The 20186-nt window shown below is 31.3% G+C and overlaps 3 protein-coding genes across 6 annotated transcripts in view; 2 read left to right on the top strand and 1 right to left on the bottom strand.

Moving 5' to 3' along the window:
- Sol1 (CUB domain-containing protein Sol1) overlaps positions 1-14485 on the top strand; it is a 255522-nt gene extending 241037 nt beyond the window's left edge. For all 4 annotated transcript variants that reach the window (XM_085208009.1, XM_085208010.1, XM_085208011.1 and 1 more), the window contains 5 exons: positions 10134-10320; positions 10693-10883; positions 12645-12852; positions 13246-13487; positions 14207-14485. In XM_085208009.1, the coding sequence (XP_085064135.1) occupies positions 10134-10320; positions 10693-10883; positions 12645-12852; positions 13246-13487; positions 14207-14274 (896 nt within the window). In that variant the 3' untranslated portion in view covers positions 14275-14485. The remainder of the gene's footprint in view (positions 1-10133; positions 10321-10692; positions 10884-12644; positions 12853-13245; positions 13488-14206) is intronic.
- On the bottom strand, positions 5382-9765 carry DNAlig3 (DNA ligase 3). Its single transcript, XM_085208008.1, has 4 exons — positions 7856-9765; positions 7103-7256; positions 6476-6739; positions 5382-6210 (listed from the first exon to the last, which is right to left on the bottom strand). The coding sequence occupies exons 1-4, from the start codon at positions 9440-9442 to the stop codon at positions 5465-5467; spliced, it is 2751 nt and encodes a 916-aa protein (XP_085064134.1). The 5' UTR covers positions 9443-9765; the 3' UTR covers positions 5382-5464.
- A 776-nt stretch (positions 14486-15261) lies between the features above and the next one.
- The window catches only part of Cad99C (cadherin 99C), a 131490-nt gene continuing 126565 nt past the window's right edge, over positions 15262-20186 (top strand). The window contains exon 1 of the mRNA XM_085207572.1: positions 15262-15545. The gene's annotated coding sequence lies outside the window, so the exon portion shown is untranslated. The remainder of the gene's footprint in view (positions 15546-20186) is intronic.

Genomic DNA, 20186 nt, shown 5'->3' with positions numbered 1-20186 from the left:
AGCCACCAGTGAGTGTTCGTTTAAATTAAAAAAATATATGTTTAATAATACAAATAAAAACTCTCTGCACCAAACGATAATAAATATGGTGCCACATGAATCATTTCGTCTTTAAGTAACAATTAATCTTCAAATGTAGGGCATCACTTTAAATTTTATCCATTAATATAAAATGGCCCCAGATACTATTCATGGAGGAATTTCACGCTGAATTTTAAGATGTAATCTGCTAAGTATATTTTTAAACTATCGTCTAGAAATCTAGATATGCTATTTGAACCTTTGAATCTTAAGCCTGCGTATGAAAATTAAATGAAATAATTAAAGAAACTTTACGTAATTATTGATTTAAATAAGAGAACATGTCTAGGCCAGTCATGGCGCAAAGGCATGTGACTGTGAACGCGACAGGTTTTGGGTTCGATTCCCACTGGAGGAAATTAAATATTTAATATTTTCATTTCTTCGCTCTGGTGTCGACCGATCCCACTTTGTATGACATACAGGCTGACGCTAAAAAAAAAAAAAATAAGATATCTATGTATATCTTCCCATGATGAAGAAAGTTTATGAATTCCTTAAAGAAGCCACAGTTACAGCTTGCCGTTAAGTTATAACTTTTCATATATTTATATATATTTTTTTGCAATTTAAAAATATTTCAAAACTCCCATTTTTATTTCGCAACCGTAGTTTATAGAAATGTTGAAACATAACCCCGTGACATTTAAGCCGGGCTTCGCGGCGCGATCTGTCGTAATGCGTCGCTACAACTGAAAATGAGAGTGGATGGAAACTCGGGCTTGAATAAAAATGGGATTTTGTATAAATATTTCTATGGAAACAATTGGATTTTGGCCGTTTTGAGATTAAATGGAGATTAATTTTAGGTTTTAATTGTTTATTTTTGTTGAAAAGCGTTAAAATAATGATATAATTTCATCATTCATTTGTTAGATAAATGTGAAAATTGATTCTGTGGGCGGCGTTTAGTTCCGCCAGTCAACATGAAATGTCTCGGAAGATTAGTTATATCGCAGGGGTACAAACTTGAGACTGTAAACTTGAGAGGTAGTGAGTTTGATATCCACTCGGGGAAATTAAATGTTTAATATATAACATTTCCTCGCTCTAGTAACGAGGCAAAGTGTCACGTTGAATTCTGCCTCTCAACACATACCAAATGCCTCCAGAATTCGGCGGAAACTGGGGAACGGAAGTGTTTCAATGAGGACAGAGTGCCTTAACACAACGAGAAGCTAAAAAAAAGAAGAATAGTTTGTAAAATTCAAGTCTAAATATTTTCAAATGGCAATGACTTTACGTAAATAAGGTTAAGTTAAAGGCAAATTACTTAACTATACTTAACTTTATATAGCATTGCTTCAGAATAAATCAAATTACAATATGTATATATTATTATAACGTGAGAGTAGTCGCCTGGCTGTAGTCCGTAATGCAAGATTCCCAAGAGGAACTTAACATGCTTGTTGGCCGAGTTTACACTACAACGTACTCAGAGCAGCGGTGGACGTCAAAAATATATGTATTTTATATAAATATATTTGTATGTATTTTAATTTATTGTTATTTTATCTCATTTCACACTTAATTTATTTTAAAATTTCTCTCTTTTCTTCTTCTTAGGTTCTGGTTTCGATTCCCATTAGAAGAAATTAAATATTTATTATTTTTATTTATTCACCCTGATATTCTCTTTCAGACATTATTCATTTTCATCAATTCTTATTGAAAATGTCTCTACATTATATAAATATAATACATTTATTTATATTTCAATTTTTATCAATATCTTCATGTAGATATTTCGTTAAATCTCACCTATAGCCTACATATTTAATATCCAAAGATCAATCTTTAACTTGAATCTCTGAAAACAAAGCTTTGCAGTAGATTCGTAAAGGTACAAGGTTAACAAATTCATCTATAAATATTAGATCTGGTGAGATATTAGCCTTAACTTCGAATATTTCAACCACTAACGTTGAAAATTCAAATTTATAATGCAATTTTTATTTAACAGAAGTTTCCAATCCATTAGACGAGCGGTGGTAATATTGAATTACTTTGCTTACAATATGTACTAAGTAGCTTTTCATAATATAATATTTTCATAATTCCCCGTTGGTTTCTTTTAATGTTAAAAGAGAATATTTGAATAATTTTGAACGGTTGGTAAATATTAAATAAGACCTAATGTTAACATACTCCGTTCTCATCAAGACACTTCCGTTTCTCATTTTCCGCCAATTTCTAAAAGCGTTTCGTGTTGGGTGGTGGAACCTTATCTGAGCGAGAAAAATGAAAATTTTAAATATTTCATTTCATCGATTGGGAATCGCACCCACCATCTGTCCATATAACGATTGCCTCAACTAGGCAACAATGAAAAAAAATGCATTATCTTGAAAATAGTGTAATAACAAACCTATGTAAAGTACAGGTACTCATATGCCATTAAACATTAAAAGGAACAAAATATAATTAATTTTCATTTATAATGAAAATTAATTATATTATATTTATATTATATTTATATATATTTATTAATTATATTATATTTTATAATATAATTAATGAAAATTAATTATATTTTGTAAATACAAATTACTTAAAAAGAACAGTCATTAACAAATTGGTGAGAGCAAGATAGATTCGCTGCAGGTTTCCTAGGTTACTTTAATTAATCAAAACTCAAAAGCGCTTCAAGAGAAAGCTTTTACCAACACAAACAATTGTTGGATGGGAAATTTAGTATTAATTAATGTAGAAAATATGAAACTATTGTGATATTAAATAAATATTCTATTGATAATTGGAATATTACTATTATTTCTTGTTTTAAAAGAAACGAAACTTGTCTAAGATATTGTCTGTGTATTTACGTTGTATTTACAGAAAAGAAAGAGAGAAGAATGAAAGAAAATATTCTTTAACAACCAAAATAAATTAAATTAAAATGGTTAAATGCATTTAAGAAAGACTTGATTTAATTAAGGCAAAGACTTTATTTAATTAAAATATGCACACTTTAAAACACAAAAAATTCTTTAGAAGTACCTGTACATTTGCTATAAATAACATATACCTACCAAAAATTTACCTAATTGCACTAAATAAACTTTCCTAACCAAATGTTATAGCAACATTACTTCATGTTTAACTAAAGTAAACCAAAATACAAGTTTAATTACGCAAACGAATATCGCTAACAGCTATTTTAATAACATTAAGCTTATGTCGACTTCCATTTTAAATTACCCAAAATTGGTCACATCAGACCGTTAGACTCCCATACCTGTGTTGTACGTACTCGTACATAGCTTTGTAAATAACTAATAAGGCCCACACACGGCCGCGTTAGCCTTGCAGAGTTTGAAAGCCGTTGAAAATTTAAAACGTATACGATACAGCCTAAAGGTGTTTCCAGCGGTTGTACCTACTGTATTTGGCCCGTTTGTTTTTCCCCTGACGACGAAATGCGAAACATTCGCGTCTACAAAACTTTCTCGAGTTCCTCTGGCTTATAAATCTGGAGTAAACTCTAGTATTTATAAACTGCCGCACTCAAATTTGCTTGGTAAGAATGTTAAAGAGAAATAAAATTCAATTTAATGTGAACATTTACTGTATGCGATACGTAAAGCTAGCATGATTTTGAACGTTTAGAGTACAAAGTTATTGCTTCAGCAATATGCCCTAATGTGTTTTGGTATTTGGATTTAGACAGCCATTTCTCCATATTTCATACTAGGTCGTAATTTTATTTCTTCACTCACTCATGTTTTAAGAACGAAAACGTCAATATAACAAAAATAAAACGATCAATAATCCGAATTTTGAAGGCATTACTTGTTATGTTTACCTCATTATTAGAGTAAAATATTAAATATTTTCTTTAAGTGGGAATCGAACCCACAACCTACCGGTTTTATAATCGCACGTTTGTGCCCCTAGGCCTACCTACTAAACAAAAACGGGATACCGAGCGCTACTTGACACTGATTTTGAGTATTAAAATCTTTAAGTATAACATTATAAATATGTAAGTGCTATACGTGCCTACTTCCGTAAGTATAAATGTAGGTGCTTCTGAGTCCTAATTTACATGACTCGTACGTAGTATTGGAGTTGAGAAGTCAAAAGTTTCAGAAAGTTAGTATTTTAGGTACATATGTAGAGAGAAATTAATGTTAGACATTCCGCTCTCCAGTTTTAACCCAATTTGGAGAAATTGGGCGTCAATTGGCAAGACTAAATGTAGCACTTAGTCTTAGCGTAGCGGTGATATGGTGACATTATTCAAATACATATACCTACTACGTAATCATTCAACTGTTATTCAGTGGAAAGTGGGAAATGGAAATGTCTAAATGGGAAGCAGAGTGCCTTAACACTCAAGTTCCCAGGTTCCCTCTGACTTCCCTGCTGGAATACTCAACTGCGCCTCTATAGCTCATACAAGTTATCATTTTAATAATATTTTAATTCAAAATTATGAGGTAAGTATATTGTTTATGTAAATGATTGAAGTAAATAAACGATAATTATGCATAATTTTATATTACTATTTGCTTTTACAATCGGCTTCGCTTTAGTAGTCAAATTAGAAACTTAAACATTTTAACTGCCCGAGATAATTCTCACCACAGGAACAGGAAATCAAAATTATTAACGTCCTCGATAAATATACTACCCAATACCAAAAGTTTTTTTTTTCACTTGAAGCAGTAGTTTCTGAGATTTGCGCGTTCAACCAAACAACCTCTTCAGCTTTATAATTTTAAGTAAATTTATCTATAGAGGCACGTCAGAATGCCAATTTCAAGCCATGATCGAGCGTTCAAAACCATGTAAATAATATAATTTTATTAAATACATACAAATAGATAAGGAAGCGTACCTAATATGCTTTGTTCTTTGATAACGGCGTTCCGAACGTGCCAGCCGAGCACTTATCACTTCGCGAATGTCACGTTGTATGGAACACGAAGGTCGTACGGTAAAAATAGTGTAGATAATGTTACACAATAGGAAAATGCATAATTAAAAGACCTTCTAACATAATTAATTTTTAATATAATCATATAAAAATGTAAAAATATGACTAGCTTTTAAACACATATTTTAATTTCTTCGCTCTGGTGTCGAGGCACAGCGCGGCGTTGTGTTGTGCCGCCCAACACGGAATGCCTCCAGTACTTGGCGGATGAGGAAAGGAGTGGAGGAAGCATTTATAGCACAGCATTAGCAATAAAATAATCAATTTAAGGCCATCAATAAAATAATCAATTTAATTTTAAATTAAATTACAAAATGTATTATTTAAATTTTGCGGAATTAATTAAAAAAGACAAAAGGCAATAAAAAAATATGTAATACATTTCAACAATACATAGACAATTCAACATAATTATACCTTTCTTTTGAAATTGGTAAAAACTCAAGTAGGTTCTACAACAACCGCGAAATTCGTAGTATCACACAATTTTACATTATTTATACATTTTTTAAGCCAACTTTTATTAACATGTCGCACGTTAAACGGCAGCTTGTTGCTTAATTTCTTCATTTTCTTATATTCTATTGATTTTTCGTTGTGTACTAAGAAATCGACGTCCATTGATTTTATAGATTTTATGACAGTACCGCCATACGCAATCCAGTGTCTCTCAAAGTATTTCCTTTCATTTTCGGGTATTGTTATGAAGTCGGGATAAAAACCTAGTTTTTTATCTTTGAACGCATCAGGTAACGGATTGTCAGGTTCATACTGACATTTCAATTTTGATTCTAAATGTGAAAATTTCCGTTTTTTATTTACAATTTTCTCATCTTTAATTTCAACTTTCGTTTTAACTTCTATATCTTCGTCTTTAACTTCTTTTTGTTTTTTAATCAAAAACGTATCAAGACGCCCGTTTTTTATAGGGCTTATATTTTTCTTAACATTTTTAGGACTTATCTTGGTTTTCTTGGCTGGCGTTTCGTAATCGTCATTAGCAGTAGCCGCTAGTTTATTTAACAGTGAAACATCTGTTTTTTCTTTAGACGTTTTATATAAATGTTTAAGTTCATCCAAATTCGTCGCACTTTCCCAATTTTTATCATCCCGAATTCGTGTAACTCTTGGAAATCTCACCGATATACCGTCAGCAGTGTGTAAGTTTGCTTTGGTTAATTCAGTACCTGAAAGTCAAGTTTAGAATTGTTAGTTAGTTCTATAATTATGAAATGCAAAGTTTTTTTAAGATTAAACGTCTTTAAGTGATAAAATTGCGAATAAATAAAAATAAATGCTTCTCTTTTTACTTCAAGCATTCTCTTAACAGACTACTTTAAAAGAAGGGTAATGTCCAATATTAAAACTCTTTCTGTTTATCAGCAGTGTTTTAAAATATGAAAATAAATAATATCAATATATATATATATATATATATATATATATACATACCAGTAATTTCCCATACAGGTTGCTTCTTAGGGTCCAATGCAACAAAATCTGGCACCATTCCCTTGTTACAGTCTAACCAATTTGGTAATTTATTGTAATCTTGCGATATTTTCCCCATTAAAGGTGTTAATTCCTTTTGTAATCTCTCTAAGGTGCTATCGTCGTGTCCTGTATGTACTTTAGTTACAGTGACCCAACGGTTACGACGTTTGTCCAAACAACCCATAAGAAATACTGACATCATGCCACCTTTTTTACCAGTTCCTGTAATTGAAATTAGATTTCTTATATTATAGATATACCTAATTCATGTTATGACTTATATAAAATAATAAAAAGAACCTAGTGTAAAGACACTCCATTATTCAATGTTTCACTACCAGAGCAGAGATGAAAATGGTATTCTACTCTAGTTTCACACAGTGTCTGTCGAGTGGAAAGAATTAAGGTAACCTGTTGAAATTGTGAACAAATTGTCTTAACACTAAGTTCTCTCCACCTAACTACAAGAAACATAGTAAAAAATGGACAAACTAAAAAAAAATATTTTGGCATTCATGTATAAAAAAAATCGGACCCCATAAACGCAAATTAAAAATATATATATTAAAGCAACCACATACTAACCAAACCAAGCCCCCAAAACGACAAGATCAGCCGTATCAGCCATTGCTCCGTCAAACAGGTAATCTTTCTTTACTTTTAGCCAGTGACGTTTCCCAGGCTCATATGTGGATTGTAAATCTTTTAACACTAATCCTTCTAGCCCTAGTTGTAAAACCTGTAATGTGAACGAAATATTTTAAGTATTAATGTTAATCAAAATATTAAAATGAAATAAATAACTTTTTTATTAGAAAAGAACAAAAACTGTTGTATTTTGAACAAGTGTTGACACTGTCATTATTGATAATTTCAATTATGGCATAAAGATATGTATATTTGTACTTTGTATGATAATTTTCTCCATATACATATATCTAAAATTAATAAAAAAAAAAAAGTTTCATGCTGTTTCCCGCACACAACAGGTTATGCAGAAGGAGGAATATGAATGGTGAAACACAATGCCGCACCTAACCTTGACACCAGAGCGAAGAAATGAAAATATAAAATTAAATAAATATTTCACTTTCTTGAGTGGGGATCAAACCCACAACCAATTGCTTTTACAGTCACACACTTGTGCCCCTGTGCCACAACTAGCCTCTATAATTATTACATGAGTGTAATATAATTAATGACACCACACAATATGCAATATCTCTAATTTGAGTGAAAAGTGAAGAAAGGAGTGTCTCAAAATATCTAAGAGTCCTCTCTACCCAATTCTATAATATCCCTATAAAAAAAACATGACATTAAAGAAATTAAAAATACCTTTGCTATCATATTAGCTAAATCAGCTGACTTATTAATAACTTGCTGCTCTGAGAACATAACATGATTTGTGACTTCCACCATTATTTGATGTAAAATTTCCCGCCTCTTCTTAATAGGGTAATCCATTAAAATCTCTCCATTGTAATATAAGCAATCAAATATATATAAGCAAACTTGAGCATCTTTAAATTCTGATTGTTTGTGAATACCTAATGTACCGAAAGGCAATGGTTTTCCAGTATTGACATCAACCATAAGTACCTCAGCATCCAAGATCAAATCATCTCCTTTAGGAAATGCTTTGGGTAAATAATCTTTAAAATGACTAACTTTGTGAGCCATTACTGGTTTTAAGGCACGGGAAAAATATTTGAACTCATTTCCCTTTTTATGGACTTGAACCCGTTCTCCGTCATATTTTATTTCAGAGAACATGCCATTTGGACATTTTTTCATAGCCATTTCAACTGACTTGCAAGCTTCTGCTAACATCGGTAATACTGGAGTCATAAGACTTAGTTTGGCAATAACATTCTTTTGAAGGGAATCTTTATGTTTCACATCACTACTTTGTGGCAATACTCTCTTTAACACCATATCCAAATCTCGACAACTTTGAAATACAGTATAAGCATCTGGGTGAACACCTTCTAAAATATGTTTTGGGCCAGCATTTATTCTCAAGTCGCCTTTTATTAATCTTATCAACATTTTTATGTCATCAAGAGTACACTTTTTTACAATTTTTCTAAAATGGTATATTTGCTCTTCTTCTTTAGTTACCTTTGAGAGATCTTCAAGAAAATCTTCCACATTATGTATTGTTAGTGTACTTTCAGATACAGGTTTAATTGAATTTGACTTTTTAAAGAATTGCTGGATAGTATCTGCGATATCACCTTGTTCTAAATGTGTCAACATGTCATCATGATCAGTGCTAAAAAGTCGAGAAAACAGTTTTGCCAGCTGCTTACTTTTTACATTATATACCCTCTTAGAAACCTGTGGCAATAGCATCTTGCACCATAGACCAATATCTCCTACAAATTTCTTCCCATCACAACCTTTAGTAAAAAAATGGTTGACTGTTGCAGTTTTTTCTGTATATGCATCAACCTTAGATATTTTTTTACATAAGGAAAAAAAAGTCAAAAATTTGTTATCCTCTATATCCAAATCCATCTCATCTTTTTTATCATCCACTATAGCTGAAGTACTTGCTTTGGGCAATGATTCATTTTTCAACACTTTTGCTACATACTTCCCACTATTTTTTTCACCATAAAGCTTTTCCATATCATTAATTTTCTTCAATATAAATTCTTGATCCTCTTTGCTAATATTTTCCCAATTACCAATGTCATCTATGGAATCAATTCGTTTTGTTGTTGGTCGCTGTTTTAATAACAAATTCATCAAACAATCTACATGGTGCCATGATTTCATTTGTTGATTTTCTCCATAAGGGCTAAACACTAATTTTGCCATGCGTAGTTCTCCACTGGGACAATTACCTTTACAGCCCTTACATGATGCTCGGCCTCCTTTTGCCCGATCTACATAAAACGGTGTTGAATCTGTCATCTTTCACTAAATTTCATATACCATTATATAATATTTCATATACATAAAGTAAATAATTATAACTCAACTTTTAAAATAGGGTAAAATTCATTATTATCACATAATTAACAAAAAATCACCAGACAATTTGAAAACAAATAAATAGGCGTGTAAATGACATAAGCTTCAACGTCAACGTCAAAAATGTAAATCAGAACACTTGTCAAACGTTCGGGAATTAATGCCTAGATTAAAATGAAGTCAATTAAAACAAACGAATATAATATTATTTTATGCAATTTAATATATATTCACTGTTAGCACGTTTAAAGATGACTACAAAATAAACGATGAAATCTAGATAGTGGTATTGATTTTCTTGCGCATGCGTCCTTCTACTATTAAATTTAAGAACAAGGATGTAAAAATAAATAAATGGCTTTTCATTGTACATGTGCATTTTATAATTTCAAAATGTAGAAACAATTCCAATTATCATTATAAGATCCGTCATGTCTGTATAAGACGTTATAATTAAGGTTTGTCTTCCAGTGATATAGCGCAAGATGTAATTTTATCATTCTCTAACTTTATTTGAATGTCCAATATACTTATTTATATTAATCAACGTTGTTCATGTTCAATAATATGTAATTAAGCATAATTTCTGCATTATTAAATTTAATTTATATTTATTTGCACTTATTTTCAGCTTCATCTTGCCATCAAGAGTTTAACAGCGATGGGGCGAAACATGGCACACTTACATCGCCTCATTACCCACTCGCCTATCCTCCCAATACACACTGCCACTACGAGTTTTTCGGAAGAGGCAAAGAGAGAATTAGACTACTATTTCAAGATTTCTTTTTGTACAAAGCACCTGATGGATCTTCAAGGTATTCTTAAATTCTTCTTATTCGCAGTTTATCTAGATTATAAATAAAAGTTTATGTATTTAATTTAGCTTCGAAATGATAAAGAATAAACTTTTTACGAAGTATTTTTTTTAGGTTTATCCATATTATTTTTCTATATATTTGTATTAAATTTAATTTTATAATATTTAAATGTTATGTATCTATTTAGTCTACCTAGTTGAAAATATGTGTTGAACACTGCATGTTAAACGATCTGTCTACATATTTCTCTTACCAGATATAATTAGATGCTTAAATGTTTATGTACTAGTCAGAATATACTTTAACATTATTTCCATTAACATTATACTATGAAATTTAAAATAATGTATTTAATTTTGGTTATTCCAGTTGCACAAATGTGGACTCACTCCAGGCGTTCGTTAACGTGGACGGGCGGTTGGAAAACGTTGCTACCTTCTGCGGAGTCGACCTTCCTAAACCAATTATGTCGAACGGACCCAAGCTAATGCTCGAATTCCGGGGTACTCAGTCGTCGAGGCACTCAAGAGGATTCAAAATATCATATTCGTTCGTAGAAAGTAAGAAAATGATATTATGTAAAAGCCAATTTGGCTCCAATATAGAGTTTCTGGTTTCTTAGATCAGTTATTTCTACATATATATATTATGAATATAGATTGAGAAATTTCATAGTTCTGCTGCTGAAGTATGTAATCTTAAAAGAAATATCTATAGATTTAAGTCAAAGTATTTTTTATAAGACAATATATAAAATTAAAATATGTAGGCTTGATTGTTTCGGTTGGAAATAATTAATCAAAACCATAAACTAACTAGCAAATGAACATTAGCCTTCTATTAATCTATAGCTACGTTTATATAGCATTTTAACTAAGTTAGTACTTTAGCAATACTGGTTTATGATAATAAGTAAAAATATTAATAAGATATTTTTATAATTTAAATTGAATTCTCAATAATATTTATTTATTACCGCGCCACAGGTATTAGAGTAATATCTGGTTAGCGCAATTTTACTGTGCCGTTAAGTTCACTTCGTTTAAAGTACCTAAATCACAGTCTGTGGAGAGTAATAAGCCTAGGTATAATAAATAACCCATAGTGTTCACTTTATTTTTAATAACACCTAATAAGAATAAAATTTGAAATGCTTTTGTTAATTCGAACAGAGTTCATAAAATATATTAAATATCCCACTTATCTCACTTTAAACTTTTTTAGTTATGACTTTTTACTTATGACTTTAAAAATAAAATTAACTAAAATTTGAGGCCTTATTTTGTAGCAAATATTTATATTGACATAACGTTTGAACCGATTGAAATAAAACAAACACCTAATAATGTTGCAAATGTTAAGCGGAGCTAGCCAGAATCCAATAATGAGAACTGTATTTAATGAACAAACGCACAGACAAACAGACAAAAATGTTAAAAATCATTGTTTTTGGGTAACATTACATTAATAAAGGCCCAAATAACATTTTTTCTTACATATCTTCCATATATATGTATCGATATATATATAAAAAATCTATATACTAACGGATTTTACTTTGTCTTATCCTATAACATAAAAAAATAATATATCTAATGGATCTGTACTTAGTAATACATTTATAAGCTGTAATATAATAAAAAAGTAGAGTAATCTTCGCGCTAAATACCACCGTCATCCGGCGTTTGTTTTTTCTTCCGGTGCCACTAATGCGGGTTGGAAAACCGCTAAGCTTGTTTTTCCGCATTTAAAATGTTTATACCAATAGCAACTAAACTTTTATTTATATACTAAATGCTATTATACAATTATTTTTAATTATGATGGTATTTTTACGATAAGTATTGTATTGATTGGATAGTATTTTTACGATTAGTTCAAAATAATGAGGGTACCATATAAGGACCACTCCGATGTAAAGAATTAACTTTGAATCGTGAAAACGAGAGAGTTTGTATTTATCGCATATGAAAGGGTAGGCACACAACTTTAAACATACCCGTTCCCCACTTTTCACCCCCTTTTAGAGAAATTGTAGTATGGTCGACGAATCTTGACCGCTCTGAAGCTAGCTGTAGATGGTTGCGCAAATTTGATTATTTTCTTCCCGAGTAAACAATGCTTAAAACTTCAGAACACCTATCTTCATGGTGATCACTCTATCACCGTACTGGACATGTACCTACAGAAGCCGAATTTTACATTAAAAACACATAGGCCACTTACATGGAAACATTTTTTAACATAACAAATAATTGTAGTCGGTCGTACATTCAGTATTACATATAATATTTTTAATTTATAATAATATCTATTTACAGACTTCGGTATAAGTACAGGGAGACAGCTAAAAGAATTTCCGTGCGCATTTGTGTATAATAGTAGTGAAGTCCGCAACGGAACATTCGCATCGCCGAACTCGCCCGGTCCGTATCCGCGGGACACTGAGTGCTCGTACTTCTTTCACGGTGGACAAACTGAGAAAGTTCATTTGTATTTCACACATTTTGATGTGGAAGGAGTTTTGCCGTGAGTTCAAGAAAAAGATTATAAATTAAATTTTATAAAGTAAAATGTCATATTTGACGTATATAAGATACAGACAACTCGAAGGCAGTTGTTGTTCAAGGGCACAAATGTGCGACTGTTAGTTAAATTAAATATTTTATTTTTACTCGCTCTAGTAATGAGGCAAAGTGCGGCGTTGAGTTCCGCCACTCAACGTTCAAAGCCTCCAGGCTTCAGCGGACAGTGGAGAATAAAACTCTCCTAATGGGAACGGAGTGTCATAACACTAGATTACCAGATTTCTTTGCAAACAATGCTGTGTGCGGGACAACGTGAAGCTACTTCCAAAATACATAATGAAATACAGATTATATTTAGAAAGACGATTAGTAAAATTTACTTTTGTAATTTTAGATGCGAAGCTGTATCCGCGAGTGACTACGTAGAGTTTTCCAATTATATGACAGAAGATAGCCGGTACGGGAGGTATTGCGGGCGAATGAAGGAGTTCCACGTGGAATCTGAAAGAAACTTCTTCAAAGTAACGTTTAGATCCAACGACCGACTGGACGGGACCGGCTTTAAAGCAATGTATCAATTTTTAGAAGCTTCAGATGAATATCAGGCCCCGATGTACGATAAGGCAAAGCCTTTACGTAAGTATATTGGTTTGTTATACAATTGTATTGTACAATAGCAAGTCTTGTAATTAAACTTTTTATGTTTTAAAAATAAAAACTAAATTGAATTCAATCATTATGTAATTGTTAACAAATAATATGTCTTATCCATTTTCATTGCAATGCTACTTAAGTAGAGAAAAGGCACAGTGTGGCTGTAAGACGACTGGTTGGGGTTCGATCCCTACTCGAGCATATGAAATGTTTATTTAAATTAATATTTTTATTTTTTCACTTTGGTATCGAGGCAAAGTGCGGCGTTGAGTACCGCTACTCAACATGCAATGCCTAAAGAATTCAGCGGAAAGTGAGGAACGGAGTGTGTATTAAGATACTTGGTCCCCTCTGCTTACCCTGTAGTGACGCTGTTTGGCGTGTACTGTAAATGGTTGTGGGTTCGATTACCGATATGGAATTTCACGAATATTGTTTGCATTACATATTGATAACACTACCTACTTATATTAACTGCTTTATGCGGGATAGGTACAGGTGAAGCTAAAAAACATACATATATTTTTTCTACCTATTATTCAAACTACAATAGATAATGTAAATTAAATATAAACATATAAAAAAAACAGCATAAAATATAAATTTCCATACTTACCTATTTAATCAATGAAAAATATTCAAATATTCAAAATAAAATTGTTGACACAATACATAATACCATGCTTTTGTTTAATTCCAAGGACTATTTGAAGAGCTGGTCTTGGCGTCTATCCTCGCAACGCATCTGCATCGTCATCTTTATCATTGAAGAAGTGATATTAGAATAATTATAAATACTACTAGTCTATACTCCTGTATATTTTGTACCATAGTCTGTGCCATACACTAATTTAATAGTAGGTTCGCAATTTTCTAAAGTGATAAGTTTTCATCTAACTATTACCAACTAAAGCAATATAACACAATAAAATTTTATTCACGCAGGCACGTAATTATATAAATAAATATATTTAATTCTATATTTTGTTTTCTTTTTCCTTCACTTCTTGTTATCTAGAATGTAAGTCAAACAAGTATTCATGCCTAGAAAATTCATTGAAAATATGTATGTTGCATGAAATCTTTAAGCAATATTATAGTCAATTATACTAATTAAACATTGAACACTACTTTTACCTTAAAATTAAAAATATTTTTTAAAATTTTGGCCAAAGTTAATACATCAAATATCCGATTAATAACTGTTGAGATTTCCTTAAGCAGTTTGAAATTGTTATTTACATTCTTACCACTAAAGAAGATATTGAGAGCAAAAGTAAATATTAAATATGCAATTAATTAAATACAGAAATAGCATTTGTGGGTATATAGAAAATACTATTATTTAAATTGTTGAAAATTGTTCCAATAAAAGAAGACAAAAAATATTTATGGCATAGCTACCAAATGGATCCATTAAAAAGTAAATAAAATGTGTAACTTTAAAAGATTTTATCATATTGCATTTCTTCCTGTTGAACCCGTTCCGTAAACTTTGTTGCTTAATAAGTCGTGTGCTGCAAATTTGCAACACCATTGCCCTAGGCGGTATCGCGCTATCTCTCTCTAACTTTTAGAATATCCCAATTACAGGTGTAAAATGGCGCTAGTGTCGTATAACGCTATCTCACTCGCACCTTTCTTTTGACATTGTTTTACAGGTGTAGCGGCGCTAGTATCGCATATTGCTATCTCGCTCGCACCCACCTTCCCTCTCTGAACCACGCGCATTTGTTATGACGTCAGTTGAAGTTGAGCCGCCGTTCTCTTCGTTGTCGGCGACCGCTTCGCCGTACTAACTTTCGTCTCCCGCGTACTTTTTCGATATTTTCTCGCGCTTCCAGAAAACTTTTTAACGGATTGTCTCCAAGTTTTTTTGTGTGTTTGAACTTAGTTTTTTTTACACGTGTGCCGGTGTGTTTGCACAGTGTTTTGTGATCACAGGTGTCGCATTCCAGTAGGAACGCACACAGCCTCCGTTATCCGTAGCCCGTACCCTGCACTAGTAAGCTAAACAGGTGGACAAACAATTTATAATACGTAAGTACTTCATCTAAACATACTTTTACACGTGTTAAATGTGAAAGCGGCGGCAGTTTTGTATATTTTCTGTGATTTTAAGCATTATTTTCATTTCAACAATAATTGTAGGTAGAATATGATAATTAAATTCTATAAGCACACCTGAGAATTTCTGTAATAGATTCACTGATACGCCTAATTGAATTCTACTATAATAGTAGTTTAAGAATGTATTAATTACGTACTGACGATAGAAGTATAAAAAAATATTCAATCGCAATTGTCAGCAAAAACCCTTAAGGCATGTCTATATATATAAATGCACTAAATGCCAGACAATAACTTTTCAAGTATTCTCAGTTGAAGGTTCCTTACTTTAGCGAGCTTTCTAATATGATTTTATAGGTTAATTTTGAAAAGTTTATAACATTTACTAATAAATATTACGAGAAAAAACACGTTTATTTATTAATATTATACTTAAAACGAATGTTTAATTTTATTCCGCTGAGTAATAAAAAAAATAAAAAAGTTTCGTTGTTGCAAATTTTGTAGAAACTACATTTTTATGTCATATAGAATTAAATTACAATAATAAAAGTATGATATACATATAGATCCAGTTACAGTGTCAACAGAAAGTAGGTACAGATATATTTACTTAAATGGCTGTTGTATGTATTACACTTGTAGATTCTTAGTATTATGTTATTAGCAGAATTTTACGATGTACGTTTCTTATTAGATTGGATAAATAATAGAGCAAACGACTTTACGATTTTACCTCATATGTATATACTCTACTAAAATACTCCGTTTCCCTATTTATATCGAATTTCCAAAGCGTTGTATGTGGCAGAACTTAACGCCGCACTAATAATAAGAAGATTATTAATTAAAATATTACCATAATCAATTAAAAATTGAATTCTCAACTATCGCGTGCATTCATGGACATTCTGATGAAGTCATGTCCTCTGTAGTTTTTATAAAAACACGAATAACGTCTTTAAATAGATGATGATTCAATATTTTCGTTTATTATTAAAAAATGTTGTTTTAAACCAACTATTATATAATTTTTAATCTGATATTATTTGTTTTCAAAAAAAATCAGCTTCACGCTGTGTCCCGCATACAGCATGGTAGGCAGAGGGAACCTAGAATTAAGACATTTTACTCCTCACTTTCCGTCGAATTTTTCGAAACATTGCGTGTTGAGTGGCGGAACTTAACGCCGGGGTTTTTTGAGGTTGTTTTCATCATTACCTTTTTTTGGTAGTTATTTCCTACACTGAATCCTGACTGATTTGCCTTTTTTTTAGATTTAATAATGAAAGGCATTAGACCTAGCTATACCTTCTAAAGTCACACCTAATATGGTCATAGTGTTTGTACATCGTACAAATATGCAGCATATATAAAAAAAAACTACAAAAAATAACCACTGACCCATGTCCATACGTATTTGAACTATGTGTTTCAAATACTTAAAAAAGTATTGGGCGTTTCAATTGCAATTAGTTACCGTTTAAATAACGGATATCGCTATTTAACGCGATTTATGCACTTACCGTTTAATCTTTGCTTAAATTTAACTTCCTTTAAACGATTTTCGGAAAAAAAATGCTTGTATGTCGAAATCAAAGTAGTCTCTTACAAATTAATTTATTATTATTCTTATCTATAAAAATAAAATGATTGGAACAAGTGTATATTATTTTAAAATAAAAAAAATACTAATAAAATTATGAGAATCGAACCCATAGTGTATTTGTATAGTCAGGCACTACCCTAACATTCCAATTCGAAGTTATACTTTTATCTCACTTTAAGCAAGTCATTAAAAACTATTGCTTTTGTAACATAATATTCATTCTATAAAAGTTCTTATATTAGCTTATTTAAATATTTTAGTCGTTACAATTAACGACTTTTACGTCATATTTATGCATAGCCGGTGACATTTAACTTACAATTTTAGTATTATAAAAGTATTTAAATGAGATTATATCAAATATTAATTTATTCATAGTTAAACATTTCGTAAAAATCACAATATTTTATAGTTTAGGGCGAAGCGTGAAAAGGTTAAAGGCGTCGAGGCAAAGCCCGGCGTTGAGTTCTGCCAGTCAACACGCAATGTAGAAAAGAAACGAAAGTGGAAAGTGGGGAACGTAGTATCTTAACATTAGGTTCCCTCTGCCTACTCTGCTGTGTGCGGGCTATAGCGTGACGTGATTATTGTTAACAAATATATGTCAACTCATCGACAATTCTTTTAGTAATAAGGTAAAACTTTAAGCTCTTGTTAAGTTTTATATTCTCGTCCCTGAATGTTATTTAGTAATTAGTTAAGCTCAAATTGCAAGCATAAAATAAAAAGCTTTTTGTATTTAATTATCGAAACTAAAAAAAAAATTTAGAAGCCCTAGCGTGAGACTGTAAACGCGACAGGTTGTGGGTTCGATTCCCACTCGAGCAAATGAAATATTTAATATTTTTATTTCTTTTTTGTAAATGTTTTCTTAAATTGAGTTTAAAATTAATAATATTCAATTAAATACATCGAAGATAACAACGATCATAATAATTGGTTCCAGCATAATTTCTGTGATGCTATCAATAGTTTAGTGTATCTTCATCCCTATATGGCAGAGAACCCGTTATCATCTACTCTCATATTGAAATTTTAGCTCTATAAAGACACATTATGTAGGTCGAGTTTTCATGTCAAGACAATCAAGTGAGTTATTGATATCGCTATTGTGATACTGTCCTTGCTTTATATTATATTGAAGTCATTTGCAATTCAAATACAATTTACTATATGAAATAATGTGTGGGCGATTATAAATTGGTTTCTTTCTAACGAATTCGATACGGATCGTTTGATGAAAATTTAATGTTTACGAAAAATTGCAAATATGTTTCGTATTTATATACGAGTATTATAGTGTTCTTGAAGCCGTCGTGCCGCAGTGGCAAGTGTGACTGTAACGCGACGGGTGTGGGCTCGATCCTCACTCAAGAGAATGAATTATTATTTCTTAGTATTATCAGTTCTTCGCTCTGGCACCAAGGCAAAAACCTGGTAGTTCCGCCTCTAAATACGCAGTGCCTCGAAAAATTCGGCGGAAAATGGGCAATAGAGTGTTTCAACACTATGTTCCCTCTACCTAGCCTGGGATTGTAGGAGGGATACAGTTTGAAGCTAAATTAATATTTTTTTTAATTTATAGTGTTCTTTCTAGTAGATACGTTCGTGTTTTAGGTAAGTGAATTATATGCTCAACGGGTTATTGTTTTGATCAAATCTGTAATTGAAGGTGTAATTATAATTTGTAATTAAAAGGTGTAAACCTCTATTAATTTAATTATTCGCTTCATACCTCGAGCGATTTATTCGTGTTAGCATATACGAGTATGTTAAAACATTAAAACATATTTGCATTTTTTTTCACGTCATTCTGCTGCTCTAATTTTGATATCTTAATTTTTATATTAAAATATCAAAATTAGACTTTAGATTTACTGTTTAATAGAAAATAGCAAACGGAGTGTCTTAACACTAGATTCCCTCTACTTACCCTGCTATAAAAAAGAATGATTCAATTATTACTTACGGTATTATTTTATTAATTGTTTGATGCACGAGTACCAACAAAAATATGTTACAGGCAAGTAAAACTTAAAAGAACGATGTAATATAAAGCAATAAATAAGCATTAGAAAATTAATTATTCTTGTTATAATTATCTTATCTCACAATTCCATCTTAAATATAATTCGATAGCATGTTGTTATTTATTTCATTAAAATAAACAACCAATATTAACTCAGGAAGCCGTTGTAAATACAGCGTCGCGCTAAATCTGTCCAAACCAAAAAGCCTTTCGGCGTTAGAAACCTTTCAACATAACAGTGAAATACAAGTGAAAAACTAAAGTTCTCTTGATTTCTTAACCTGCTACTTACACTATAGTTTTGGATTATCTTTATTTGCTATTAGTTAAACTAATATTTTAGATAGGTTAAAGCTTCCTAGTTTTCCATACACATTTTGGAAAATGCTTCTCTTTTAAATTAAGCTTTCTACGTCCAGCTGTTTCAGCCAGTTCCAGCTGTAGTCTCATTTATCTACGGAAGAATTTTATATATTTAATTGAAATATATAGACGTGTATATAATAAAAAAATAATAATACAACGTATCTACAAGGTGCGGCGTTGACTTCCGCCACTTTAAACACAATGTCTTGAAAAGTCGGCGGGACTTAGGGAACGGAGTGTCTTAACACATGTTTCCTCTGTCTACTCTGCTATAAAAAAAAACTTATGAACTTACTACAAAAAAAGGTTCATCGTAAAATATTAAAGTATTAAAAATAATCTAATGACGTTATCACTGAATCGCAAGTCCACAAATCTTCATTTATGTCGGTATCCAAGTTTAGATAACAATCAATATGTCGGGACCAACCGAAAAGGAGAGACATGAGGCACTTACATTGTATCCTTGTTGTGATTGAGAATCTAAAATAAAATATTTTAAAGCAATGTTTATTGTATTATGCTACTCTGTTTTAAGTTATTATTATTTGTAGTTATTATTATTGGCATTTAGCTAAATCCTGTCGTTGATATTTTATTTTGGTTA

This window comes from Heliconius melpomene, chromosome 3 (assembly GCF_056956725.1).
Source record: "Heliconius melpomene rosina isolate 202511_hmr_F chromosome 3, ASM5695672v1, whole genome shotgun sequence".
Taxonomy (NCBI): domain Eukaryota; kingdom Metazoa; phylum Arthropoda; class Insecta; order Lepidoptera; family Nymphalidae; genus Heliconius; species Heliconius melpomene.
The sequence above is the reverse complement of the archived record's forward strand: the minus strand, read 5'-3'. Positions and strand labels throughout refer to the sequence as shown.